Source organism: Mus pahari, chromosome 7 (assembly GCF_900095145.1).
Source record: "Mus pahari chromosome 7, PAHARI_EIJ_v1.1, whole genome shotgun sequence".
NCBI lineage: Eukaryota > Metazoa > Chordata > Mammalia > Rodentia > Muridae > Mus > Mus pahari.
In genome coordinates, this window is record NC_034596.1 from 75,392,531 (window position 1) to 75,419,407 (window position 26,877).

General features: G+C 50.3%; 1 protein-coding gene across 3 annotated transcripts in view; it reads right to left on the reverse strand.

Moving 5' to 3' along the window:
* Actn1 (actinin alpha 1) overlaps positions 1-26,877 on the reverse strand; it is a 94,852-nt gene that overhangs the window by 32,002 nt on the left and 35,973 nt on the right. For all 3 annotated transcript variants that reach the window (XM_021202662.1, XM_021202663.2, XM_021202664.2), the window contains exons 2-3: positions 9,740-9,854; positions 5,388-5,507 (exon numbers count right to left, since the gene is read on the reverse strand). In XM_021202662.1, coding sequence (XP_021058321.1) covers positions 5,388-5,507; positions 9,740-9,854 — 235 coding nt within the window. The remainder of the gene's footprint in view (positions 1-5,387; positions 5,508-9,739; positions 9,855-26,877) is intronic.

A 26,877-nucleotide genomic window follows, 5' to 3' on the forward strand; every position in this document is an offset into this window, starting at 1 on the left:
CTCCCTCCCTCCCTCCCTCCCTCCCTCCCTCTTTCTTTCTTTCTCTCTCTCTCTTTCTTTCTTCTTTCTTTTCTTTTCTTTTCTTTCCACATAATTTTTTCTTGGTTTCAAGAATAAAAATATACATCAAGGCTAGAGAGATGGCTCAGGAGTTAAGAACTGTTCTTCTAGAGGACCCAGGTTTGATTCCCAGCATCCACACACGGCAGCTCACAACCATCTGCAATTCCAGTTCCAGGGGATCCAACTCCCTCTTCTGGCCTCTGCAGGTAAGGGCACGATGCACAGACCTTCATATAGGCAAACATATATGAAATAAAAGTAAGGACAACTTAAAACAAATGAAAACTATAATTTAGCCTAAGCCACAGAGCTGTTTTGGTCTTGTGGGCTGAAAGGTGAGGCTCAGCTGAGGCTCCTTAATCCAAACAGTAAGCCGCTGGCCCATGGCAAGCTGCTCTCAGGGAAGAACAAAGTATCCGAGGGATGTCTTACTTATTCTCCTCCACAATACTACTGTGTTGGGTCTGGTGTGCTGGGCAAAGGAACACCAGTGTTCACTTGGAACACAAAGCATGTTGTAACTGGTTAACAGAGCCAAAGACTCATGTCAGAGTCCCAGACAGCTATGGTGGGACAACTGTTTCCCCTTCGGGACAGTCAGCCCAAGCTCTGCAGGAACTACTACAGGGGAGGCATTAGATCAGTCTGTAAAGCTGGGGTGTGTGTGGGGGGGGGTCATGTACCCAGGCCAATCCATTGCTCCTCCTGCTTCCACCTCCCAAAGGCTGGGATCACAGGTGTGTGTTACCGAGCCCCACCTCATAATGACCTTTGTAAAAGACTGCTTTCATCTACAACGGCTCAGAAGAGGTCTTGACCCCTTTGGGGGTCAGACGATTCTTTTACAGGGGTCATATATCAGATAGCCTGCATATCAGATATCTACAATTCATAACAGTAGCAAAAAGCACAGCTATGAAGTGGCAACGAAAATAATTTTATGGTTGGGGGGGGCGAGGGATCACCACAACCTGAGGAACCGTATTTGAGGGTTGCAGCATTAGGAAGGTTGAGAACCACTGCTCTACAACCTCCAGTCCTTTGTCATCTGTACCGCTAAAAAGGTTTAAATTGGTATGCGCAGAGTCTAAGCTGTCATTGGTAAACAGGCAAGAGAGACATGAAAAAAAAAATACAGAACATGAAATCAGGTATCATGGCCCCAGACATCACGTTAGTTAACTTTAAATGCAAATTTAAACACACACATTATTGCACTGCAGCTAGAAGCATGATCTGGCTTTAAAAAAAACAACAAACAACAAACAAACAAACAAAACTTGCTGAAAAAGCTGACAACAGGGACGAAGCATTCAGAGCTCTCAGTTCTGGCACTAAAATCCTATCTCTGTCCCTGGCCAAAGACCTGCAGTACAGAGTAAGGTTTCTGTATAAATAACCTGTTGTTCAGTTATTTATCATGGAAACTATGTTCAAAGTACAAAGAGTGACTTAAATCCCCTGAGCCCCACCACCCTGCTCGTCTGCTCAAAGCCATGACCTTCCACTCCACCCAGAGTCCAGTGGCCAGCACGAGGTCCTTTTGGGCTAGTAGAGCCTCCTGGCTCCTCCTTCTGTCTTCTCTGGCATCTTCATTGCTCCCTCTCCCAGAATATCCCTGTGGCTTCTCCCTCCCTCCCCTCCTCTCCCCTCAGGCCATCTCACCGTAGTCTTCCACTCTACCCTTCCCTGTTCTCTACCTGACATCTGTGGGTATTTCTTGTTGTCTTCTGGATAGACAAGGGTCGGGACTTTTCCTGTCTTGCATCACTACTCAGAGTTGGGGGGGGGGGGAAATCCTTACAGTGAAATTTTATGGATAGCATTCTGACTCTAAGGGAAATTTTTTTAAGCTTATGAAAGTGATGGGGTTGAAGTTCGGCCCTTTCTAGAATGGATGTGCTCTTCCAATCTGCCTTCCCATGGGGACCTTTAAAGTCCTGGGAGACAAGTGGTTTCTTTTTGGGGTTCCTAATAATTCCTCTCCTACTTCTCAGAACTTAGTGGATTCTAAGGCACGGTGAAGAGGAAGGCCGGTGAGGTGTGTTCAGAACCCCTCACTGCCTCAGCTCTGTCAGCCTCACGCCACCCTCAAAGCTCACACGCAGGCCAGGGATACCCCACCACACAGGCAGCCTGACGGCAGGGTCTGCTCAGAAGAACAGGGAGCGCTGCCATCCCAGGTCCATGGTGAGCTAAACCCAGCTCACATCCTGCCTGCTCATCCCAGGTCCATGGTGAGCTAAACCTGGCTCACATCCTGCCTGCTTGGATTCTGTTTCCCCTCCCCACCCCAGGAATCACTTGCTGGCAGAATGACCCCCCGTGACGTGATAGGTGTGGAGCCCAGAGCTCCAGCTTCAGGCCAATGCTCAGGCTTCTTCTACGCCCCCATCCTGACAGATCTGAGCTTCCTCTCACCCTAAATCTCAGACTTTAAAAGTCCTGCTTGGATCTCCTCTCCCCTGGTTAAACCCCAAGCCCTCACCCAACCGAGCCTCCACTTCATGAAATCTAGATGTCCCAGACACAAGGGTAGCAGAAGAAATCCCAGGGCTTGGTTCTAACTCCCTGCTTACGACGTGAACTTGGCTCCATCTAGACACCCCAGGGACAAGGCAGGCCCACAGGAGCACAGCTTCCATTCTGTAAAGTCTGGCAAACTCTCCAGGACTGGTCTACACACAGGGTCACTCTGCCAGGCCTGGTCGGTCAGTGCTAGTACTGGAGTGGCGGTCCTGCCCGGGTCCGCTCCCCACAGCGGTCCTTAGCAGTCCTCAAAGACTTCTCACTTCCAAGAGTGCTCCCTTCTAGATCTGCCCCACGGCCTTCAGTTCATGAGCCTCAGCACTGACGTGCTGTCCCTGAGAAAGCAAAACCCCAGAGTGCGTCCAAGCGGTTTCCTAAGGCATCCCAAAGCATCCCCGACTTGGAGTGGGACCCTGAAGTCTCAGCCTTTCTCCTATGACCGTAAGGAGACAGCGAACATCTCACTTTACAAGGTTAAAGGGACCAGAAGGGACCGAATCGGCACAGCAGTGGGGCACAGGGACCCACATGGCCTGGCAGACTGAGCAGTGCCAGGGGCGGCTGTGGTGTGTCAGGGGGCACAGTGGAGCCTATCAGAATAGGAAGAGGGCTAGAACTGGGCCCTGGAGCCTGAACCCCAGGCCTGGACCTGACTCTGCTGTGCCGGTGCAGTATAGTTCAGGACGACCTGACATTCTACCTCTCTGCCGATTGTTCTGAGCCGCAGCACCCTCCACCCTAAAACACAGCCTGTCAATCTCACTTCAGCAGCCTGTCCCGATGAGGTAAGCCCCGGATGCCTCCTGCTGGGTCAGGTTCAGGCTGGCGCAAGGCATGCTCATCCACCTCTCTCCTTTCCTCTTTGGTGGTCCTTCCCCAGCTATTCCTTTCCAAAATTCTTGCCTTTTCTGGCTTCTTTGTTCAAACCCGCCAGAACAGCCTTGCGCCTCCACTTGCAACGGTTGATAGGATCTACGTGAGCCTGCCCCTCTTGGAAAGAAACGGTCTCTCAATTCACTGCAGTCCCCACCTATCCCTATTGTTTCCCCAAGTCCATTTTCCACATTCTCTCCTTCCCTACCCTAGTGGGGACCTGAACTGGTGCCAGACCATTGAGTGGCATTTTTCTTGGCTTCCTCTGCCTGAAAAAAAACTTGTCCAAGGCTTCAATCCCTCCTAGTAGAACAAGATGTTCTTTTCATTCTTAAGAGGCAAAGAATGTTTTTCCAGCCACAAAGTTGAGCACCTGCCACACACACGTGCTTTGAACTACACCCATTGTCATCCGCTAGGAGCCGTGGCCACAGGGTGAAAGGATTGTTGCCTCTGCCCTTGAGATGGTCAAGGCTGCACGGGTGCCAGGATTCCGAGGTATGGCTGCCACCTTAAGCACCAACCCAGACAGGTAAGGCAAGCGGTCAGTCAACTTTCCCAATAAAGAGCCCGACAGGAAATCGGTTTGGCTTCGCTGGCCATGTGGTCGACGTAGCAACTACTGAGCTTCGCTGCTGACACTCAAAGCTGCAGGCAGATGACAGAGAGGCCAATGAGCAGATGTGGCTGTGCCTCAAGACCTTTGTCAATGAGTCTCAACCCCATACGCTGCAGTTTGCTGCCCTTGTTAAAGCTGACAGATGTGCATAAAACCCTTCCATGGCCAGAAGCAAAAGGACTTTTCTCATTACCCATGAGCAATCTGCTCTCACAGATTTAGGGGGAACAATATCTCCCAGTAGCCTTTCTCTGATGTCATACTTGGACTAGACTGGGGCTCTGTGTTGGCCACTCACAGAAGATAGGACCCAAGCAAGCGGCACTATCATCTGTAAGCATGTTTTCCTACAGTGGGGGTGAGCATTACAGACGTTCCATCATGGCACGGGGGTGGGGGTGGGGGGGTGGGGGGGTGTTGCAGCTTAAAGCATTTCAGCATGGCTTTCCTGATAACCAAGTAAGTTAAGATGGTGTCAATCAACCCCCAGCAGGAGCCAAATGAACGCAGGCTGTGCCCGTAGGTCACATCATCAGAGGGTCTGGTTAGAATATTTTAGCTGCTCCTTCAGAGCCAGCACACTGTATGCCAGGAGCCCTGCTGCATTCTTTTTACTGTGAAGAGTATGTCAGCAATAGATTCAACAAACAGTTCAGAAGTGATGAGAAAAGAGCCAGGGCCTATGGTGGTGATTGAAGCCTACTAAGACTGCTGCCTTGTTTTTTGAGACAGGGTTTCTCTGTATAGCCCTGGCTGTCCTGGAACTCACTTTGTAGACCAGGCTGGCCTCGAACTCAGATATCCGCCTGCCTCTGCCTTCCAAGTGCTGGGATTAAAGGCGTGTGCCACCATGCCCGGCACAGGTGCACACACCTTTAATCCCAGCACTCAGAAGGAGCAGAAACAGGCAGATCTCTGTGAGTTTAAGGTCAGCTTGGTCTACAGACTGAGCTGCAGGATAGCCAGGGCTACATACTGAGACCCTGTCTCAAAAGTAAAATAAAGCTACTTTGGGAACAGCAGTGTGTCCCCCCAGGGCCCTGTCAGCCGCCAGGAGTCCATCTGCTTTGTCCCACCCACGGAGCACCCTGCAGGACACGGGGGATGGGTGTGGGGTGTAATAGGTGAGGTGCCTGGCATTCCATGTGCAACTGCACATCATAAAGACTTTAGCAAGGGAATGGGAAAGGGGGGAGTGCTGGTGTGGCTGAACGATGGAGGTGGTGGGTACCTGTTTCCAGGTGCATTGCGAACCTGGGAGTCAGGACCTAAGGAGACAGTGATCACAGCATACTAGCCTCACCTTCAGCTCCAATGGACACCAGCTTGACCCCTTTGCTGGCTATGAAATCCAAGGCCTTGTTGACGTTGGAGATCTTGTGCACTCTCATCTTGCCTCTCTCTGGCTTGGCCAAGCGCTCGCCTGATGAAGAGGAAGGGAAAGGACGGTGAGGTGCAAGCATCCAGGAGCCAGGGTGACCCACACTCCCCCTCAGCCAAAGCGTTTCTTAAATGGGCATGCGCATGGTGTTCTGAAGCGTCGGATGTTTGCAGCTGTCATCCAGGCAGGCAAGCAGAGAGAAGTTGAGCCTACCTGGATTCTTCATCTTCCATTTCCCAGAGACAAGCCTCTGTGTGTGTGTGTGTGTGTGTGTGTGTGTGTGTGTGTGTGTGCACACGTGCGTGAGCGCACACTCACAGGAGGCTTGAGGAAGCCAGAAGAGGGCACTGGATCCCATGGAACTGGTGTTACCAGGAACTGTGAGCCACTCACTGTGTGTATTTGGTACCAAGCCCGGTTCCTCTGGAAGAGCAGGCAGCCTCTTAACCTCTGAGCAGTCTCCCTGCTCTGGCATTTGTTATGTTACTAACAGATGCCAGAAACTGGCCAGGTGCTCTAAATATTCGAGTAAAAGAGTTTCCTGCCTTTGATGTGACTGTAGTCCAGTAGGAAAGGAAGAAGGAAAAGAGGAAAGAAGAGAGGAGAAAGAAGAAATGTGGACTGGTCTATGGCTTACAGTCAGGCAGGGAGTTGTGTCAAGGCAGAAGGAACAGCTTTTCTAAAGGGACAGAGCACTTTGTTCGGGACAGGCCACTTTTTAAAAAAACCACCTTGTGTTGAAATGGAGCTGCCTCTAGTACTCCTGACCCCATTCACTGGAAAACCTCTGCTTGTGCCGGTACACCGCCTTCAAGTGGGCACCCTCAACTCCGCTCCAGGGCCAGCTTCCTCTCTCACACACCCTACCCTTCTCCTCCAGCTTCAAGATCAGGAGACTAAAAGAATCTGAGGGACGGTGTGTGTGTGTGGCGTGGGGTTGGTTTGCCAAAAGTTCCACTAAAAGTACCCCGAGAACAGACACTGTCCAGGGACCTATCAAAAGAACCATCACGCCTCTCTGCTACGATGAGCTAACACCTCTGAAAGGATACACGAAACAGGTGCATGGAAGCAAGACGGAAGTAGGAGTAGATGTGTGGGCCAGGGGAGTCCAAGCACTCTATAAGCAAAGCTTAATGAGCGAGTCAGAAGACCAGAATGCAACAGAAACAAAACCAGGCAAATCAGGCCAGGACACATGAATGGACTAGAGGCATTCATGTTACAGTCTGGCAAAGAACTAGTTTATTCTGAGGGGGATCTGAAACTCTGTGGGAAGCTGTGTTTAAGGGGAATGGGCTAATGAAATCTTGAGACAGCATCCATCATATTCAGGCTGTGGCGTAGTTATCGGCAGGGTTTACAGTGAGAATCAAGGGCAAAGAGCAGCATGGAACAATCTGGAAAACCTGAAGCCTCACCTGAAAAAGAGCAAGCTAAAAGCTGTGGACAGGCAGGGTGTGACTGCTGGAGACCAGTGGCGTTAAGAAGAAGCCCCAGACAGTGTTGATAAGACCCTCCAGGAGTTCCTTTCTTAATGGCCCTCCCCAGCTAAGTCCTCTCCCCACTGTGTGGCACCTAACTACTTGTGACTGACTGAAATCTTTTGAACACTATTGACTTAGCAGACTTCTAGCTCCCATCAAAGTTTAGAATGCCATCAGATAGCATCTTGGGCCTACAGAGAAGCCTGCCCCATCTTGTTGTAACTGTCTATCTGATGCAGCCACCAAAAGATTTTAAAATTGCCTTGATTTATGACTTCCTTTGTTCTGTATAACTACAAAAACTTCACGATCCATGCTGCAATATAGAATCTGGGGGAAACTAAATCTGTGTTTCTGGGCCATGGTCATTCAAAACAGCTCCAGAATAAACTATCCCTTATTCTCTTTAAAAACACAAAACAAACCAAAACAAAAAGCTGAACACTTTACACTAGGATAGGAGAAAAATGTCTTAATAAGGATGCCTTTCACATCTAAGGAACTGGCCAAACCTCACCTATCACGGGCTCCATAATATAAAACTGTAAACCCGTTTGAAAGACTTTCCTTCCCTCCAATGTGGAAGGAGATGAATCGGAACAAAGTATTCAGGCATATGCATATATAATGAGACCTATTACTTTATAAGGTGACTAAAAATTAATAATAACACAAAAGTAAGGCATGAGAAAAAAATTAGTTTTCCTTTGAGAAGAGAGAGCTCCAGAGAGCATTTTCCTATGTTCAGCATCCAGGCACTCAGGGTCCACTGCAGTGTGGGACAGGGGGCTGTGCAGAAAGCTTGGCTCCATCCCTATGATGCTGGTTTTGTAGGTGTGCAGAATTCAAGAGTTACAGAGCGATGGCAGCGTCTATCCAGATTTCAAAGCAAGCCCCGGGAGGCAGGAAAATGTATAACACGGTTGAATTACCTACAAAGAGCTCTGTTGGGGTGAAGCCTACGCTGTAATGGAAACCCCACGGATGCTGAACACGCTGGGAATATGGAATGTCTGCTAATGAAAGCTTTGGGCAATGGATGCAGCCAACACAAGAGAAAAACCACGAGGAAGGAAGGGCTACCCAAGCCCACTGAAGCTCACATCATACCACCATACCTCCCCGGGATTGGACATAGTTGTGCAGGCTACAATCTTCACTCTTGAGTTCTGGTCTTATTTCAGTACTATTCTCCCTTCTTATGCCCCTAGCTCTCTCATTAGTGCCACAGTATGTTAGAGGTATTTACTGCAGGGATTCATAACTAAGGGATTGCCTTGAGTCTCAGTAGGGACTCTGGGCTTAGATTTCTGAACAATGTTGGAATTGTCAAGTCCATGGGAACTCATGGAGATATATTGAATGCAGTCTTTTGGGGTCCAGGGGTGGAATGTTATGATTTAAAGTGATGTGTTCAGGTGTCAAGTCGACAAGAGGCAGCCTGTGATGCTCAGTCTTAAGTGTTGACTTGAATGGATTAAGAGACGCCAAATTAGTCAAGTACAGGCCTGGGTGTTCTCAAAGATAATTACATCACTGGGGATCTGACCCAATCAACAGGCTAATGCCTTGACGGATTCATAATATGATGACATCATTAAAAGACGGTGAAGGCAGAAGGCGGGGCTCTTGGAGAAAGACTATCACAAGGGGGGTGCGGGGGGGGGACGCTCTGGCCTCTTCACACACCCTTTTCTTGGCCTCTTGCTGTCATGATGCCCACTGATCCACTCCACCACATCCTCCCTGCCACAACAGGCTGACGCGTGTGAAGCCACGAGCCAAAATAAATAATCCCTCCCCTTTAAAAAAAAAAAAAAAGCCAAAATGATTATGTTTTCCATTGTGTATATTTTGCCCTGCTCAGGTTTCACTTTAAAGGAAATATAAAAAGCTGTTTTTAAAGAAATGAATCTGTCAGAAGTCACGCAAACACAGGGAACAGGACGGCGTGCCATCTGGGGAGACGGAGAGCCACCCAGTGTGGCAGAGGGCTTAAGGTCCACTACCTTTTTGGGAAGAGTCGGCTGGAAACAAAGCAGGTGCCAGCTCTCAAATGATCCTAAGGGCTCTGCAAAGGAATGCGGGCCCAGACTGGAAGCCCTCGGGAGGCACAAAAGCCTTCGCAGCAAGGGAACAACGTGACCATATTTGGGCTGTCAGAGAATCTTAGGCCTGGGGCGGGCTTCACAAAGCGGGACTGCAGGGAGGAAGACACAGGGAGGAAACAGAACCTAAGGCCTTCGAGGTTTACTCAAGGTGGGAGTCACCAGAGGCCCACAGGACAAAGGGCTAGAAGGGGATCGTGAAGGAAGGAAATGGACAGCCAAGAGTGCAAATGTCAAGTTGGAGAGAAGGCAGAGCAGAGCAGCCTGCGGTCCCAGGCTTGGTTTCAGATGATAAGATGAACTCTGCAGAGGGCCAGCTCCTGCTTTGAGAACCCAAGAGGACATGCACAATGCCATGACTTGGATATGGTTTGTCCCCCTAGTGGTTCAGGTCCTGGAAGCTTGGCTGGTCCCAGCATGGTGATTCTCCAAGTCGTAAGACAGGGCTAATAAGGTCATTAGGGTAACCCCTCCAAGGAATGAGAGTAAGTGGTGTTACTCTATTCATCGTGATGATGTTACTTAATTAAAAGTGAGGATCTTAATTAATTCTCTCTTTTTTTGTATTTTTTTATTATATGAGTATGCAAAAAGCACCACGTGCGTGCCTGGTGCCCAGGGAGGCCAGCATGAATGTGGACAGAACCCAGAGGTACCACCGGGTCCTGGGCCGGCTCACCTGAGATGACCTCTAGGAGCAGCATGAGCTTCAGGCCATCTCGGAAGTCCTCTTCAATGTTCTCAATCTGTGTCCCGGCTTTGCGCAGGTGGGAGTTGCACCAGGCTGTGAACGTCTAATATAAAGGGAAGACAAGCAGATGGTCAGTCTCCTCATGGGCCGTAGTCTCTGAGGCGCTCACCACAGGCCTCAGTGGCTTCCAGGGTCCTCGCCCCACACTTCCTTAACAGTTGTTCTACAAAAGGCCTTCAACAGGCTTGGGCCATCCTGAAGGGACCAGGTGAAGGGACCAGGGAAGATGGCCACCCACTCAGCAGAATTCATAGGAACTCTTAGTGTGGTTGTTCCATACGGTCACATTCACTTTATCCTCTGCCCTTAGTATATGTGTCTGCCCCATCGTCCTGCCAGGTACAGGACGGTGCCAGGGCAGCTTCCCGCTGGTGCTCAGTCTACCCTGGCAGATGTGTCGTCATCGGGGCCCAGATGCAGATATTCTCGTGGATCCTGAACGGCAGAGAAGCAGCCCAGCTCTCCAGGACTTGGCCAGCGTTCCAATTTTCTTAGGGTCCCCAAAGCCATTGTCACTGCCAGTCATCAGGAAGTAGTCTAAAGAACAGGACAACCTCACTCCTCCCCCACCGTTATCTCCTCCTAGCTTCATTTTTAATTAAATAAGGAGGGAGGAATGTTCGCTTACACAAACTTCCGCTAGGCTCCTCCCAGGGACCTAGCAAGCTTACGTCATCGGCTTACTTCATCACCCACCGTCTTTACCTGCTGCTGCCAGGCATGGGTGAGATATGAAAAGACTGCTCACCACCCCAGCTGTTTTTCTTTTTCTGTTCCCAGCCAGTCTTTCTGTTGCTGTCTCTCTCTCCCCCCTCTCCGCCCTCTGTCTATTCCCCCCCCCCGTTCTCTGCCCCCATTGGCTCTGCTCCTGTCTGTCTGTCTGTCTGTCTGCCTCTACCCCTTCTCTCACTCTCCTTCCCCCAAACCTTCCTTACATTAGGTTTGTTGCATGTTGTGATTTCTCAGGAGGGCATCTTGGCGTGGGCCCTGCCAGGTGTCCTCCCACCCCCGCCGAGTTACATTTCAAATATTATACAGAATGTGTAGCTCTTTAGAGTAAGTACACTTACGCTGTTTCTACACAATCTCTCCCAACTGCCACCTGTCTATACTTCACTTTGGACCCGAGCCACCACACTGCACATTCTCTGGGGCCAGGGATGGGAGTGTCTTATTCCATGATCACCATCTCCTATCTCCCAACCCCTTGTTCTTAAGCCCCGTCCAGGCCCATCCTCCAACCTTTAGTCCCTTCAACCCTCAATCAAAGGCTTCCCAAGGCTTCCAGGGACACTGGTCACTGCCCTCAACTGGAAGACAAACTGGAGTTGCCCAGCTGAGGCCTGTGAGTCTTGAAGAGGGGGGAGGGGCTGAGGGAGGAAGAGGCTGTTGTAAGAAGGGCTGTAGAAAGGAGCTAGTGAGCCCCACTTCCTGGGGAAGCAGCAGAGGCCAAAACACCACCTGTGTTTGTTCAGGTCTCCAGGACAAAGCTCTGGGGCTAATAAGCTTTGCAAGGAAGCGTCAATAAAAGCCCGGTCCCCAGAGCCTCAAGGCTTAGTGCCCTGAACCCATCCAAAGTATTAAAGTACCCTGCAAGCAGTAGTCATAAAGGCCAGGCATGGGAGGTGTGGAGTAATACAATGTTAAGAACGCACTCTTCTGTGAACCAGGTCTGAATTCACTGTTCTCTGAACTCCAGTTCCCTTGGCAGTAAAATAGGGATTGCAAGGCACTTCCAAGTCCACAGGATTTAAAAACCAACTTACAAAGTGCCTGCCACAGAATGAGGGTGCCATTAACAGTAAGAAGGAAAGAGATACCAGCCCACAGAGCAACAAAAAAATACAAAAACCACCACCACCGAAAACCATGACAGGGCTGGGGAGGGCTGGCTCCATTCCGGGCACGTTCATGTTCGTGTTTTCTCTCTCTCTCTCTCTCTCTCTCTCTCTCTCCCTCTCTCCCTCCCCCCTCCTCTCTCTCTCCCCTCCCTGCCTCCAGCCATCCAAGGTCCCACCTTTCCAGGTGCCGCTGAGGAACCTTTGGGACTGACTCTAATGTGTGCTTGAAGAACAGCAGAGGGGGCAGTAAAGTCTTGAAGTCTGACAGCAACGCTGTGCATCACAGCAGACAAGCCACAGACCACCATGCACCTCGCAACTATGTTTTCTCCAGGCTGCAAGGTCCCCACAGAAAGACCATCTCCTTAGCAGTGTCCCCAGGATTCAGCAAGGAGGAGAAGCTGGCGGCCAAAGGGATACCCACTGCAGAAACTCCTGGCCCCACACAACACCCAACAGGGTGGGCAAGGCTACACTCAGAGGCCTAATGGGCCAACCTCACTTAAAGGGGCAAGGACCCACAGGCCTGCCTGCATCCCAGGCCTTCCTTTATCTAACGTTCCCTCACCCCAAAAGTCTTCACTCTCCTCCGGGAGCCTGTTCATCTCACAGTCTAATAAGGAGACAGGGAGAGGGAGAAGATGGTCGGCCTCTTCACAGTCCACTGCGCTCTAGAAATGTGCTCAGAGGAGGGGTGCACCACACAGGGTCTCAGGAGCCATGCTTAGGCAAGGACCACACTGAGACCCACTCCAGGGCTGGGGCGGTGCCTTTGCTGTCACCCCTCTACTCCTGTACCTCTTCCCACCATACACACAAATACACACAAACATGCATGTGTGTTCATGTGTGTCCAGTGGTCAGCCTCTGCAGATCCTGGGCAGGGATTGAAAACTGGGAGGAACCTGGGTCCCCTCACCCCTCCCTGACCTTGATACCTACATGGGTTGGCCAGTGAGACACATCTTGTCCCAGTTTCCTGGCTTCTACCATGTTCTCACTTTGCCCTTAACAACTACCATGGCAACATGTCTCCTTTAATATACCTTAAGGATCCCCCTGGTTTTTGAGAAGGTGTCCTTCCTGTCTCCTGTGAACCACGCAGCCTTTTCCATATACCTCGGTTTTCAGAACTATACAATGGGGACAACCGTTAACTACCAGGCATGCCTGAGACAAGACTTAAGTGAAATAATACCAACAAAGCAGTAGTTTTTCTTTATATTATGAAATGCAGTAGGCCCTGAAGTGGCTCCTGCTGTTATCATGACGTTGTTTCTAATAAGATTTCTGAGTAGTCACACCCAGCAGGGACTGGGGTACAAATGATTATTCCCATGACAGGAGCCAGGGGCTGAGTTTCTAATGTCATTGCCAGCTGTAACCTTGACCTTAGTAGGAGGAGGGAAGCAAACACGGGAAGGCCACATGCTTATGTGGCCTCACTGCACAGTGCAGGAACTGCAGGACCATACAGGTGAGGTGGCCACAGATATGCCCACAAAGACCCCACATCTATCACTGTGGGTGAGTGGCCTGTTGCCGCTCCAACTCAGGTATCCAACAGCCACATGAGAATAACCATGCTGACACTGTGTGTACTGTTAACAGAAGGTCCTCTTAAAACCCAGAGAGGAACGCATGGTGGCACATACCTTTAATCCCAGCATTTCAAGGAAGAGGCAGGAGGATCTCCCTGAGTTCAAGGCCAGCCTGATCTACATACCAGGACAGCTAGGGCTACATAGTGAGACCCCATCTCAAAACAAAAACATGAAGGGAGTACCTGAGCTGGGGGGGGGGGGGGAGAATAGGGCTACTCCGTAGCTTGTAAACACCACTATCTCCTTGCTGGAGGGAGAAAGCTACTGTAGGCTTGAAGAGATGTTGAGCTCAACATCCTTTTATAACGGAGGGCACAGGACCAGAGATGGTTGAGTGTCTTTCCTCAGGCCATTGACATTGACTCTAACTTCCTCATAACTTCTGCTCCCCAGAATGATATGGCTTTGTGGCTCAGGGGTGGGCGGCGTAGGGAAGGGGTGTAGAACCAAGGCTGAAACTTCAAGTGAGCCAGATTTCATGAAATTCCACTGAAAACCCGTCACTGGAAAATGAAAGCCACATGGGTTTTGGGAAGCCCCTCCAGCGTCAGCAGTGCTGGCAAGAGAGAGACAGCCTCCCTGGGGAGCATGTGGTGAGAGGTGAGGAAGGGGGCTAGTGGGTGAATGTCAAGAGACTGGAGACCACCCAGGAGGGAAGCAGACCAGAAAAAGATGGGCAGGGGGAACAGGACTCAGGAACTGGGTCTCCGACCAGCAGGAGACAAGACATGTCTGAGGAGGCCATCTCAACTTCCACAGTCAAAGAAGCATGCCTGATTCGGCCCCAGGCAGAACAGGCAGCTGGTGAGAGAGATGGATGCTCTGCAGCTGTACCCAAATGACCCCGTGCAGGTGACTTCACTTCTGCAGCTCTCCATGACCATATCTGGAAGATGACTGCGACACAGATCCTAGGCAGCTGCTTTCAGGAGGATAAAGGACAGATAGCTTCAGGAAAGATCGGAGCTCAGTGGACCGAGGGACCCAGAGCTGGACATGTCATATGTCAGAGGAGGACACCGTGTGAATGTGCTGAAGGGGTTCACACAGTCCCCCGCTGTCCCCAGCTGAGTAAGGAAGTCCCTTGATGATGGTAATTCTACAAAAGCCCAGGCAGCCCCTGAAAGTGTTGGTAAGACCAGAGTGCCTGGTTAAGCCACACCAAGGGTCACATGCTTCGGTATGTAAGCAGGGTACTTGACCCTGACACTTTAGGGTCTAAGGTCAGAATACTCTGCTCAGAATATTCTGGAGGAATAGCATGGTCTTAGACATCAGATGCTTAACACCCATCATGGCCCCTACCCACTAGATGTTAATAACAGTCTATCCACAACGGAGACAACCCTAAAGCACGCCTTGTGGAGAATCTGGTCTAACAGAAGCAAACATACATGTCACAGTTGACATGATAGCAACTATGCTTAGGCATGCATGTGCGTACTACGGGATGGACTCCTCTTCTGAGTGTTTTGCCACATTGGATCTTCACAGTGATGCTTCAACAAGAAAAGAAAAGGGCCAGAACCCTGGACTTCTATGGGAAACTTGCTCAATCTTTAAATACTGCTACAACTGAAAATATAATGCGTGCCGCAAGGACCCGGTCTGCCTCCATAAAAAGTCAGCAGCCAAGTCTAAATTAAGTCTCACCGGCTATCTCTGCTCCCACAGTGGGAAAGCAGGGGACCTTTCTTTTTTTTTTCCTTTGGTTTTTTTGAGACAGGGCTACTCTGTGTAGCCCCAGCTGTCCTGGAACTCACTCTGTAGACCAGGCTGGCCTCCAACTCAGAAATTCCCGTGCCTCTGCCTCCCAAGTGATGGGATGGCATGCGCCATCACTGCCAGGTTTGCATGGAACCCTTCTAAGTCTGCTAGCATATTATATACAGACACAGTATGTGGTGCATTTGATAAGCACCAAGTGATACCTGTGTCTACCACTCCTAAAGAACACTGGTGACATCAGCCATTTGAGAATCTGATAGCAAGAGCTGTGGGCATTTCTATGAAAGGTAGAGGAGGGGACGGACATCCTGCGAGGCAGAGAGATGACTCCTCAGCTGGAACTGATCAACAGCCCAGGTGTCTCACAAAGGACATTAGATGGCTACACACAGTCTGCCACGCCCTGTGAATTAAAACAACAAGTCAGCTCACTGTGCCGATTAGCTGGTCAGCCTGACACGAGATAGGATCATCTAGCAAGAGAGAACCCCTCCTGAGGCTCTGCCTCCATCCCCTTACCCTGCAGGCAAATCTATGGGGGCCTTTTCTAAACTAGTGATTGATGGGGTGGGAAGGCAGCTCACTGTGGCAGTGCCACCCCTGGGCAGGCAGCCCTTGGACATATAAAAAAAGGTAGCTGACCGTGAGCCTTAGAAAGCCCATGAGAGGCCATCTTCCATGGCTCCTGCCCCGCTTTTCCTCGCTGATGAACTGTGATCTGGACATGGAAGCAGAATAAATCCTTTCCTCCCCAAGTTCCTCATGGCCCTGGTGCTTATCACAGCAATGGAAAGCAATTATGTTTGCAAAATGAGTTCTTGCTAATTCCTGTTGTTCGAGGGTGTGTGAGGCAGTCCCCCACCCCCACCTCCATACAACTGTGTGCAGGCTGACTGGTTAACTCTGGAGGAAATCAGCTTGCCAACGTGAACCAGAACAGGCCTGAACTATACACCCCAATTCGGAGACTATCCTGGGTATAAAATGCCAAATAAAGAAAAGGCCTGGGGGGCTGGAGAGATGGCTCAGCGGTTAAGAGCACTGACTGCTCTTCCAGAGGTCCTGAGTTCAATTCCCAGCAACCACATGGTGGCTCACAACCATTTGTAATGGGATCTGATGCCCTCTTCTGGTGTGTCTGAAGACAGCTACAGTGTACTCATATAAATGAAATAAATAAATCTTAAAAAGAAAGAAGGAAGGAAGGAAGGAAGGAAGGAAAGAAGAAAGGAAGGAAGGAAAAGGTGTTAAGCATGAAAACTTGTTCCTTAGCCTAACTGATGTGAAGAAAACCAGAAAGACACCAAACTGTATTAATAAGGCACATAGTTAAGTAAATCACCATATGTGTCCACAAAGTAGATGATTAATATAGTAGATGATTAATAGGATAGGTTCTGAAATAATATGAGTATAAGAAAATGCTTATGTGTAATTAACAAAGAAGTCTGGAACAAGATTGCATGCACTACTACTTATAAACACAGGTTTAGAGCTGTGTGCAATCACACAGACATGACAAATGACTAAGACCAAATGTGTCCAAATGCAAACACACTTGTGCTCCAGGATCCGAAGTTCCCAGGATCCTTAGCTGCTCCCCTGGCCCGACTGCCTATAAATACAGTTGGCAGGTTACACTCTCTGCCTTCTCCCACGGCAAGCCTCTTCTTTTGGACATTTATTCCCCTATCCACAATCCTGGCTGTCCATGCTCAAGTGACCTGACCGGAGAGGCTCCCACTGACACCAGGACAGAGTAAACAATGCCCTGCAGCCAAATGAGACCGGGCTAGGCAGGAACAGAACAGTCACAGCTTACCACAGACCTAGGCTTCACCTGCCGGCCACACCTCTCCTGGACACAGCTTTTTCTCTTGGAACCAAGGTTAGCAGTCCTGGCTCACTTCAGGGAAGTTATTGTTCCTGTCAGTCAGGAAGCCTGGGCCTGCCCTGGTTCAGCTAGGCACGTGACCTCAGAGAAGCTAACCTCTCTCAGCTCCGAAATCCCATCATCCATCTGGTGCTTCGACAACTCAGCTAAATAGAACACTTGGTAACAATCTTTTGTTTCTCTGTAGTTTCTTTCCAGTAAATTCCACCGGGACGGATAGTTTAACCTCAAGGGACTCAAAACATGACCAGTGTTTTGGTCTCAAGACTGCAGCTCCTGACCCTCCTGGCCCAGCAAATAACTGTAACTAGTGTACTGGACAGGCTAAACCTTGGTGTCAAGGGAACACTGGCAGGGCATGCCTGCTACCCCAGCACTCAGGCTGGGGAAAGAGAATCATCAGTTTGAGATTAGCTTTGATGATATAGTGAGACCCTCTCTCAAAAAAAAAAAAAAAAAAAAAAATGAAAAGCAAAACCAACCAAACCAAAGCTTGAAGCTGGATTCTCCCTGGAGGACCCAGGAGAACATGAGAACCGTGGCTGGCTTTAGGGTGGAGGAAGAGAGGTCTGGAACTAGGGAGGGAGAGCTGTTTGCTTTCTGCAGAATATCCTTTTGTTTTCTTTTGAATGTTACACCACATGCTGTCATTATCTATTTAAAAACCCATCCAAATGTAAAGAGAGTCTGGCTGCAGTGTGTAAATTACAACATTATCAGAGGGGCTTCTGGGATGAGACAGAGAGGCTTCCTGTTTCTCTGGAATCATCTGGTGGAAGAGAATGTCCATGCTATTACTGTATTATTGATGGCTTCCATGATAAAGAGGGAAAACTCTCATATTTAAACAAACAAAGGCTGGATATGGTGACTTATGCTTATAACCCCTGTACTAGAGAGCTAGAGACCGGAGGATCAGTGCAAGGTCTTCCTCAGTTACACAATAAGTTGGAGATGGCCTGGACTATATGTGATCCTGTCTCCTAAATACATGCATGCATACATACACAGAGAGAATATGACAGCCGTGCAGTGGGCGCGTGTCTTTAATCCCGGCACTCGGGAGGCAGAGGCAGGCAGAGCTCTGTGAGTTCAAGGCCAGCGTGACCAGGGGTGCCAGGATATCCAGGGTTACACAGAGAAACCCTGACTCAAAATAAAACAAAAAGCCTATGCATGAGAGAGAGAGAGAGAGAGAGAGAGAGAGAGAGAGAGAGCTCTGAAAACATTCCCTTAATAAATAAAAGGTGAAACCCTTTAAGAAAAGGCATAACTAGACACAGGGACACAATCTGGCATCTGGAACACATTTCCCCCACAGCTAAGTCTACAATGATTAATTGTGGGGAGAGTCAAAGGATAGCCCCTTAGCCACATGGTCCCAGAACCCCCAAAGGAGAAACTAAACCTCTTGAGGGTGACCTGGGACTTCCTATACAAACTGGCCCCTCTCCTGGAATCTTCCTTCCAAGGAGCAGAGCCAGCAGGTCCAGGCAAAACCAGCAAACAAACGAACCATCACTGGACACGACAGACTTCCAATGCCACCAGCAAGCACCATGCTAGTTGAGATGCCATGGGTTCTGGACAGAGCCAGACCCCAGCTGTGGCCAGAGTTCCCGGTGTGCTTGGGTTTCCGTTCCCTGCTCCACCTGCCAGCTGACATGGGGACGGCCACTCCCCAGGGCCACCCTAGAGTCCCTCAGAGTCCACACACACACACACACACACACACACACACACACACACGGCCAGTTTGCCCAGGGCATGTGTTCTAGGTAGTTTATGTAAGCAGAGCGAGACCTGTCCCGAAGAGATCTCAGATGCCTGGTGTGCTGGCAATGTCAACAGGAGTGTCTGGTTAGCTTATTAGGGGAGGTCTGCCAACCTTTCAAAGCAACTGGTTCCCCACAGATAAAAGGCAGAGCTCCACAGACCAGCTCCACCCAGATCTGTTTACTTTCCACCCACCTGGGAGCTGCTGTGAAAGAGCCCTCAACCACTGGTTGCTCTCTTCTGCCCTCTAAGTCACCTCGCCCACCGACCCACATCCCTGCATGAATGCTGGGGTAAGGAAACTCAAGAGCGCAGACGGCCAAACCGGCTAAGCTTTGGGACTCCACCTAACCTCTCACTAGCCTTGACTCCGTGGGTAATGAACTCAGCCTGAGATCCTCACAGGTGAAATGGGGCTAACTAGACCCTTAGTCAGTGTTCTGTCCACAGCAGACTGATAGATGCTTAAAAATGCCAACCCAGCTGGTCCAAGTGACCTTATTTAATCCACCTGGGCCTCAATTGCCTGGCTGGACAAAGGGGATAAACAATGTCATTACTTCAAAGACTTTTAAGATTAAGACAATGCATTCTAACCAGCCAGCAAAGTGCACTGGTCATAGCAGGAAGCCAATAAATGTCCCTTGTCACTTCCTCTCCCCTTTCTATTTAATCAGAGTTAATCATTCACAGAGGACCAAGTGTTGGCAATCGAGAGGTCCAGTTTTCTCCCACTGATGAGGAGACACACATCAGCTTCCAGCAGAACTCTTCGAGAGCTGTGTTTTCTAGTTTGTGTCTGTCTAGAGCCCATTTAAGTAGACACAATGCCAGAGACCAGGAGGATCACCCAGGTCAGAGGGGCTGCTGGATCCCTGCTTGGAAAGGGCCCACCATGAGGACCTGGCATGGTCTTCCTTGCCCTATGCAGATTGAACCTGCACACCGGGAGAATTCATGACACCGGGACACATAATCCCAATAAAGACACACAGTCTGTCCCCTTAGCTCCTGGCTGCTGAGAGTCAACTGCACCTACCAATCTGCCAGTGTCATATCCCCATCCCTGCCCTGCTCCTAAAGACAGAAGAGTCCCCAGCAAATGCCCAGCAACTGCAAGCTCTGCCTCCCACCAGCTTTATAGTGCCAGACTGGTCTCTCTAGAATCTTGGTTCCAGCACGAGTAAAAGAACAAAAATAACCTTATTCCATGGGACTGCTGTGAGCAGCCACAAAGGGTTCATTCCACGGTGTGTGTGTGAGTGTATGCGCGTGCACACCTGTGTGTACATTCCATCCCCTTCCACGCAGTCAGAAAGTACATTGGTAAAGCTAGGCAAAGGGCCTAGCACTTGGAAGCCTGAGGCGGGACGATTAAGAGGTGGAGGCCAACCTCTGGGCAACAGAGCAAGACCCTGTCTCAAAAACAAATATGGCTGGCTGCGGCGGCGGCGGCACATACTGGGAAGGAAGAAGCAGGCAAGATTTCTGTGATTTTGAGGCCAGCCTGATCTACTTAGTGTGTTCCAGGCTAGTCAGAGATACGTAATGAGACCCAGGCTCCGAAATTAATTAACTAATTAAACAGTGGTTGCTTAGAGCTGATGTTAATAGCCAAGGAGTATGAAATATATTTTTTACATGTTCTCAAATTGGTTGCATTCACTATAAAATAGTGAAAAGCACTGTTATAAAATTATACCCATATAAAACTATTTATATTTTTCTTAAAATGCACCAAGTAAAATATCCTAGAACCCCACTAAATCTTTTATGCTAATAGTAGTCGTTTTTATTTTTGTCTCTGTCGACTTGGCCCCCTGGGAGAATCCCGTCTCAAAAGCAGGCCCTGGATCCTTCACGGCTAATGCCTGGAGGGGCTGAGCTCACTCCACTGCTGTTCTGGAGCCTTCGAGCGAGGCAAGGCGAGGCGGGATGAGGACTGGAAGGCTGGAGGAGCAAGTCTTCTCTCAGCAGAGTGACACCCCACTCCGGGAGGCCAGTCAGGGATGGCGGTTGTCCCTGACTCACGTCTAGAGTGATTCTGGCCCTTGCACACAGACCTCAGCAAGCTAGGACCCACAGGACTAGCCTGCACATTCCTTCCCCATAGAAGGAAAAGCCACCTAAAAGTGAGCTCATTTGGTTTTGTCTGGCACAGATCCTAAGACCTTACAGGTCACCCAGGCCCACAGAGAACTCCCACAGATGACAAGCCTGCTAATCTTCAGTGTGGGGTTCTGTGGCCTGGCAGGCTCCAGCCGCTAACGAACGTCTTCCCTAGTGTTGAAGTGCGGCAATTGACACAGTAATGGTGGCAACCTGTGCATGAGACGATTGCATCTACCCCTTCTGCGATGATGGAAAAGCACTTGATTTCTGACGAGGGCCCAGAAAACAAGATCAGGTTAGCAGCCATCTCCTTCCTGGGTCATCTCAGTGGAATGCACTGTGCTGACCAGAGTTGAGGAGCTGGACTGGATTCCAAGGCCCTCTATGGAATCTGCTCTCCAGGGGTCAAACCACAAGTTATAATTTGTCTGGTTTTGTTTTGAGACAGAGTCTCTCTTACGGTAACCCAGGCTGGCCTAACACTCTGTAAGAGGCTGACCTTGAACTCCCGATTCTCCTACAGACAGCAGACAGATCAGTGTACGTAATGCATTTTTTTACCAACTTACCACATCCTCAGCACAAGTTACAAATTCCAAGGACAAAGTACTGCTTCGACGGAGAAACCGTCCAGGTCTCCCCTCTGTCACTCTGGCCCTTCTTCTCTGAGTAGTACCACGGTCCATACCCAGGCTCCTCTGGATCCTTTGACCCAGTGTCCAGAAACTCCACCCTCCACGCAATGGCTGGAGACAGCTGGGATCCTGTCCTGCCAACGGCTTTTGGGGATTTGGGAGGGGCTCCTGGAGGTTTCCGGCTCCACAGAGATGCATCTCTGTCTTTAACTGACACCGAGCACCCTGAAAAGCAACCTGGGCCAAAATATGGGCTCACACAGGCTAACCCAATGTTGGAAAGGGAGAAGGAGGGAGGGGAAAACAGAGGGACGGAGGATGTATCTCAGGGGAACGGGCCTCCGATTTGCACTCACAGCAGAACTACTAGTTAGAGTAAGTACAGGTGTGTCCCACCACCAGAGTTCCTGCTTCCAATGCTCTGGGAGGGTGGGGACACCCTATTTCTCCAGATGCCACTGCTCTGTGGACCCCACTGTCTAAGGACCTCTGGTCTGGTGGTTAAGAGATGAGGCTGGGCACAGGAGACCTGATGCACTCTTGGCCTGCCACTTTACTGACCTCAGGATCTAGATGGATTCCTGACCTTTCTGAGCCCCAGTTTCCAGGATACCTTTCGTGCGGGGTGGTGGAGGGCGTTCAAGGAGCTCGTCCTTGCAAAAAGCCTAGAATGCCACCAGCGGTCAAAGAAGTCTAAAGTGCAAGAAGGGAAAGGATACGGGCGAGAACAGGAATAAACGAGACTGTGGGAACCATCTTGGGCCCCTCAGAACTACTGCGTATACTAAATGGTTCTGCGAACCCTGGAGAGCACCTGGCGGATGCTGGGTGACCAGGGGACTCTACAGCACTTCTAGAGTGTGGTCTGCATCCCATGAGGGACTCAACATGCACCCACCCTAACCCAGCAACCCCCATCCAGGACACTCTCCCATGGCTGCATACTGGATCACATTGTTGGCAGGTAAAGAGTGGAGGGGTCCGAGAGGCTCTGTTGTGGGGAGACTTTAGGGAAAATGTGACGGTCAGTCAGTCATCTTGCACGGACCCTCGATGACAGTGGGTCATGATCAAAGAACGTAATTACCTCAATTCCCTTAACCCAAGGTCTGGTCACATGTCTTTCCTTGAGCACACAGTACAGATCAGCACCTTAAAAACTAGTTCAGAGCTGGGTGGTGGTGGTGGCGCACCCCTTTGATCTGAGCACTCAGGAGGCAGAGGATGGTGGTCTCTGAGTTCGAGGACATATAGACCGAGCTCCAGGACAGCCTGGGCTACACATCTTGAAAAACCAAAACAAAACAAACAAACAAACAAAAAGTCCAGAGAGGCTTTGGGATATAGTTCCATGTTAGACATTGACAAGTATGTACAAGTTCCCACTTCCCAGAACTACATACATGCATGTGCACGCACACACAAAAAGCAGCATAGAAACTCTAAACCCCTTCAGTAAGAAGTAGCCATGGTCTGTCTAATTGATGGGGCCCATTACCATCACTGTGCTCCCAGCCTGTCTTGGAGAACCATCAGCTGCCAGGGGTATCAGGAGCCCAGCCCAACAGATTTGCTGCCCTGGCAGTTGGCCAACCCCTCAGCATGACCAGCCCGACTCCAGGGACAGGGCACACAGATCTGCAGCAGGCAGCTAAGGCACACAGACACACTTCTGTGGAACTGAGTATCTGGCAGACCCTTTCTGACTGTGCAGGGGAAGCTCGGAGACCTCTGTCCGGAGCCCGGAGCGGAGCCAGGGGCTTCATCTGTGGGTCAGCATGGTCACTGCCCTCCTCTGAGATCAGAGTCCACAACTTTCATTCCCTGAAGAGGGCTCCTGGGCTGCAGGAGTCCCAGGCCAGCTATCACTGCGGCCCCCTCCAAACCCTGAGAAGAAAGCACCGCGTCACAGCCTCACATAAAAGATGGACACTGAGGGCTAAGAGAACAGCTTCAAGCCCCAAGAGGAGCAGAGTCAGTCAGTCAGCTGCTGAAGCTAATCAATGCCTTTGGCTACTAGAACCGCCCAGTGAACGGCTCACACAACACGCACATCCAACTCACTAAGGCATGTGTCATCTCAGCTGATCTGTGCCACCTCCATTAAAGGAGGAGATGGGGTGAGAGGCATCGGCAACCTCAACAGCACCTTTACTGTGGTTCATGGGATAGCTCAGGCTCTTCTAGGAAAGCCAGCTAAGTCATAAAGACACAGTGTGACCACCCAGCTCTGCCTGCCACCCTGTAGGTAGATTGGGGTATACAGCCACGTGAAGACCTTTTTAGCTGTCCCCAGTCTGGGACAGAAGAGGGCAGCTAAAGGGCAGCCCGGGACACAGACCGAAGAATCACCTCCAATGTTCAGACCCAGCCAGAAGGGGGGGCGGCGCTGGCCCTGTGGCTCCCTGGGGATGTGGAATGGGTCGGGTCGGGCAGGGTTCTCTTCTAAGGCTCAGTTTTGGGAAGGTAGAAAGTGGGTTTGAATTCTTGACTCTTGGCTTCCGAACACAAAGCCCATTGAGAAAGACAATGAATAATTAAAGAGGCAGCCAAGCCGGGGCAGGCGGTGTGGAGGCCAGGGTGTGAGCAACGCCCTGTTTGGGCTTGGGCTGGCCCCCTGTCAGCAGCCTCTCTGGAAGCAGGCCAACACAGATCCTCCTGATCAACCCATTCTCTCCCCACCTCCCTCAGGGAGTTGGAGCTGACTCATTCATTCATTCATTTGTTCATTCATTTGTTCTCAGTGAGTACCGATACTGTAAGTGAATAAAACCAGTTCCTAGGTCACGGAACCTAGAGTTTCACAGGGGACATAAATAAATGGCAAGCCAAGTGCCTATGTCACAGGAAATGTCACAGAAGCACGAGCTCATGGCTGGGTTCTGACCTGACCCCTGTTCTAAAGAGAACTACTTAGGTGAAAAGTCTCTTTGAAAGAGACTCTCCAGATATTAGCTAAGGGGGAGGGGACTGATAATAAAAGCTATTCGTATTATATCGCCAGTGAGAACTGAGCTGCACGCATATGTTGCAAGGTACGGGGAGTTGTTGTGCAAGCAGAAGAAACAGAAAAACCAAGACTCTAGGTAGGGCAGAAGCCAACTCAAAAACAAAAACAAAACAAACAAAACAAAAAGAAACAAACATAGCCCCTGTGGCTAGCACCAGAGGTGAGCATGGTGCCAGAGGCCCAGGAACCTGGGTGCCCACAGCATGTTGAGATTATTCTCCCTGAGAACAATGGAAGCCACTCACGATCTCTGGTCGGATTTCAGCTGAAATAAACAGAAGGGCGGCGAGGTGGGTGTGAGGTGTGGGTGTGGGTTAGCACACAAGGATGCCTTCATCTGGCAGAGAGACTTCCCCGCTGCTGCAAGCAGATGTAGACAAAGGGGTGACTTAAGACAAGGTAGCTCAAACCCAGCTGGTGCAGGCAGATCAGTGGGTGGAGCCTAAACACTCCAACAGATCTGAGCTGAGCCCGCAAGGGAGGGAAGGGGAAGGTGGCAGTCGCAGTGCCCAGCCGTACTCCTACAACTACCTCAGGGGTGGTTCCTGATATTCACCAACACTCGGGCAAACCACGTGAGAGCCTCCAGAAAGCTGGGGGTGTAGAGAGCCTAAAGATCACCTCCCAGGCCAACAAGTCGGCATGGCTGGCTGCAGCAGCTATGCACATTCCCATCTGAGTTGGGGAGCCAACCTTGCGCATGCTTCTACAAGGCTCTCCAGACGAATCAAGATGGACAAAGGGACACTGTATCCATGGGACTTCCTCAACAGCCTAGGCAGCCATTGCAGCCCTGCCCACCCTACCTAGCCTGTGCCACCTAAAACACGCCTTCCCATCTCTTTACATCCCAGCACCTGTTGATGCTCAATGGCTCTGGGATGAAGCCCAAGGCCCACCAGGCTCACCTGGGTCTTAGTTTTCAGAAGGCACACCTGGGGCTCCACCTCACCATCTGTCACCTCAACTGTTCTTTACAAGTCCCTAAGATGGCCTGAGAGAGTCACCCCTCACTCCTCCATCCTTTAAAGGGATATTTGCAAGAACGTGGACACACGGCATCCGAAGACCCGAGTTCTAATTCTGGGTCCACCGCTGGTGACCAGGTTTCCCTCTACAATGTCCCCCACTTTCAGAGGATTCCTGTCTGCTTCTTATCAATGGGCTGCATCTGGTTAAGATCAATTATTCAGGGAGAGTGAGCTAAAGAGAAAAAAAAAATCACATTTCTCAAATTAGCCCCATTATATCAAATGCTGTCAGAAATCCCACCCTGACAAATGCCACTCTAGTTCAGGAGTCCTGGGGTGGAGCCCACAAATTAGTATTATAACGGGCACTCCAGGCAAATCTTGTAATCAAGCAAGCTTGGACAACTGTGGGTTAAAGACATGAACAAGAAGTTGGGGCTCCCGGCCTTCACAAAGAAGGCTAAAACACATTTTGGTTCATTCCACTATCTTCACACTAAGCTACACGAGCTCACCAGCTACAAGATGCCAGCCCAGGAGGTCTACATCCGACAAGCCACAGGGCACACTTACCTGTCTGTCTCTACTGGTGAAGAAACTGGGGCCTGGAGAGAGGGTTCAACAAGTAAGCTCTTGCTGCCCAAGATTTCCCAGCACCTACTTAAAAAACCCGGTGCGGTGACACATGACGGTAACCCCTGTGGCACCCAAGCTCCCTGGCTGAATCAGGGAGCTCAAGGTTCAGTTTGAGCAACTAAGTAGACACCAGACATCAAGCCCATATGCACGTGTACAACCACATGAACACATACACAAAAAAAGAAGAGAGAGTTGGGAGAGAAACTGAGGCTGAAAGACATAGCTGCTAAAACGCCAACTCTCTTCCAAACACCCTATGTCTGCTGCAGAGCCTCTCTCCTGCAGGAACTTAGCTGCCTATTCACATCCCAGAGCCTGGGTAAGGACCTGCACAGAAGTGGAAAGAGGAGAAATGGACACGGGGAGGCACAGAGGTGGAACACAGAAGCTCTGGAGCTGCTGCCTAGGGAAAAAAAAAAAAGGCAGAGGCCACCAATGAGACAGTACCACAGTAACCAGAGAAGCTGGGATTCTCCGCCAAATGCCTGGAGCTGGGGGGGGGGGGAGGATGGATGTTCAAGATCAGAGCTCACAGCACATGGGAACGAAGCCCAAAGCACTCTAAGACCCCCTTCTCACCCTCACACACAGCCAGCCCCATACCAAAGTTTAGTAACTCCTCTCTACCCTGGGAGGTGGCAGTTCCCTTTGCACAGCAGAGCCTGCCTGCCACCTGTCCCCTCTTCCTCTCAAGCAGCCAGTCAAGGAGCCTGGCCTAGAACAGACCCAGGAGAAGCAGAAGCCCCGCCTTCCCGCAGCGTCCTCCCCAGGCTTCCCCCAGCTAGCGAATCAAGGACAGCTGACCCTTATTTAGTCGGTACTTTATACCAAGGGTCACACTTACTGTTTTTTTTTT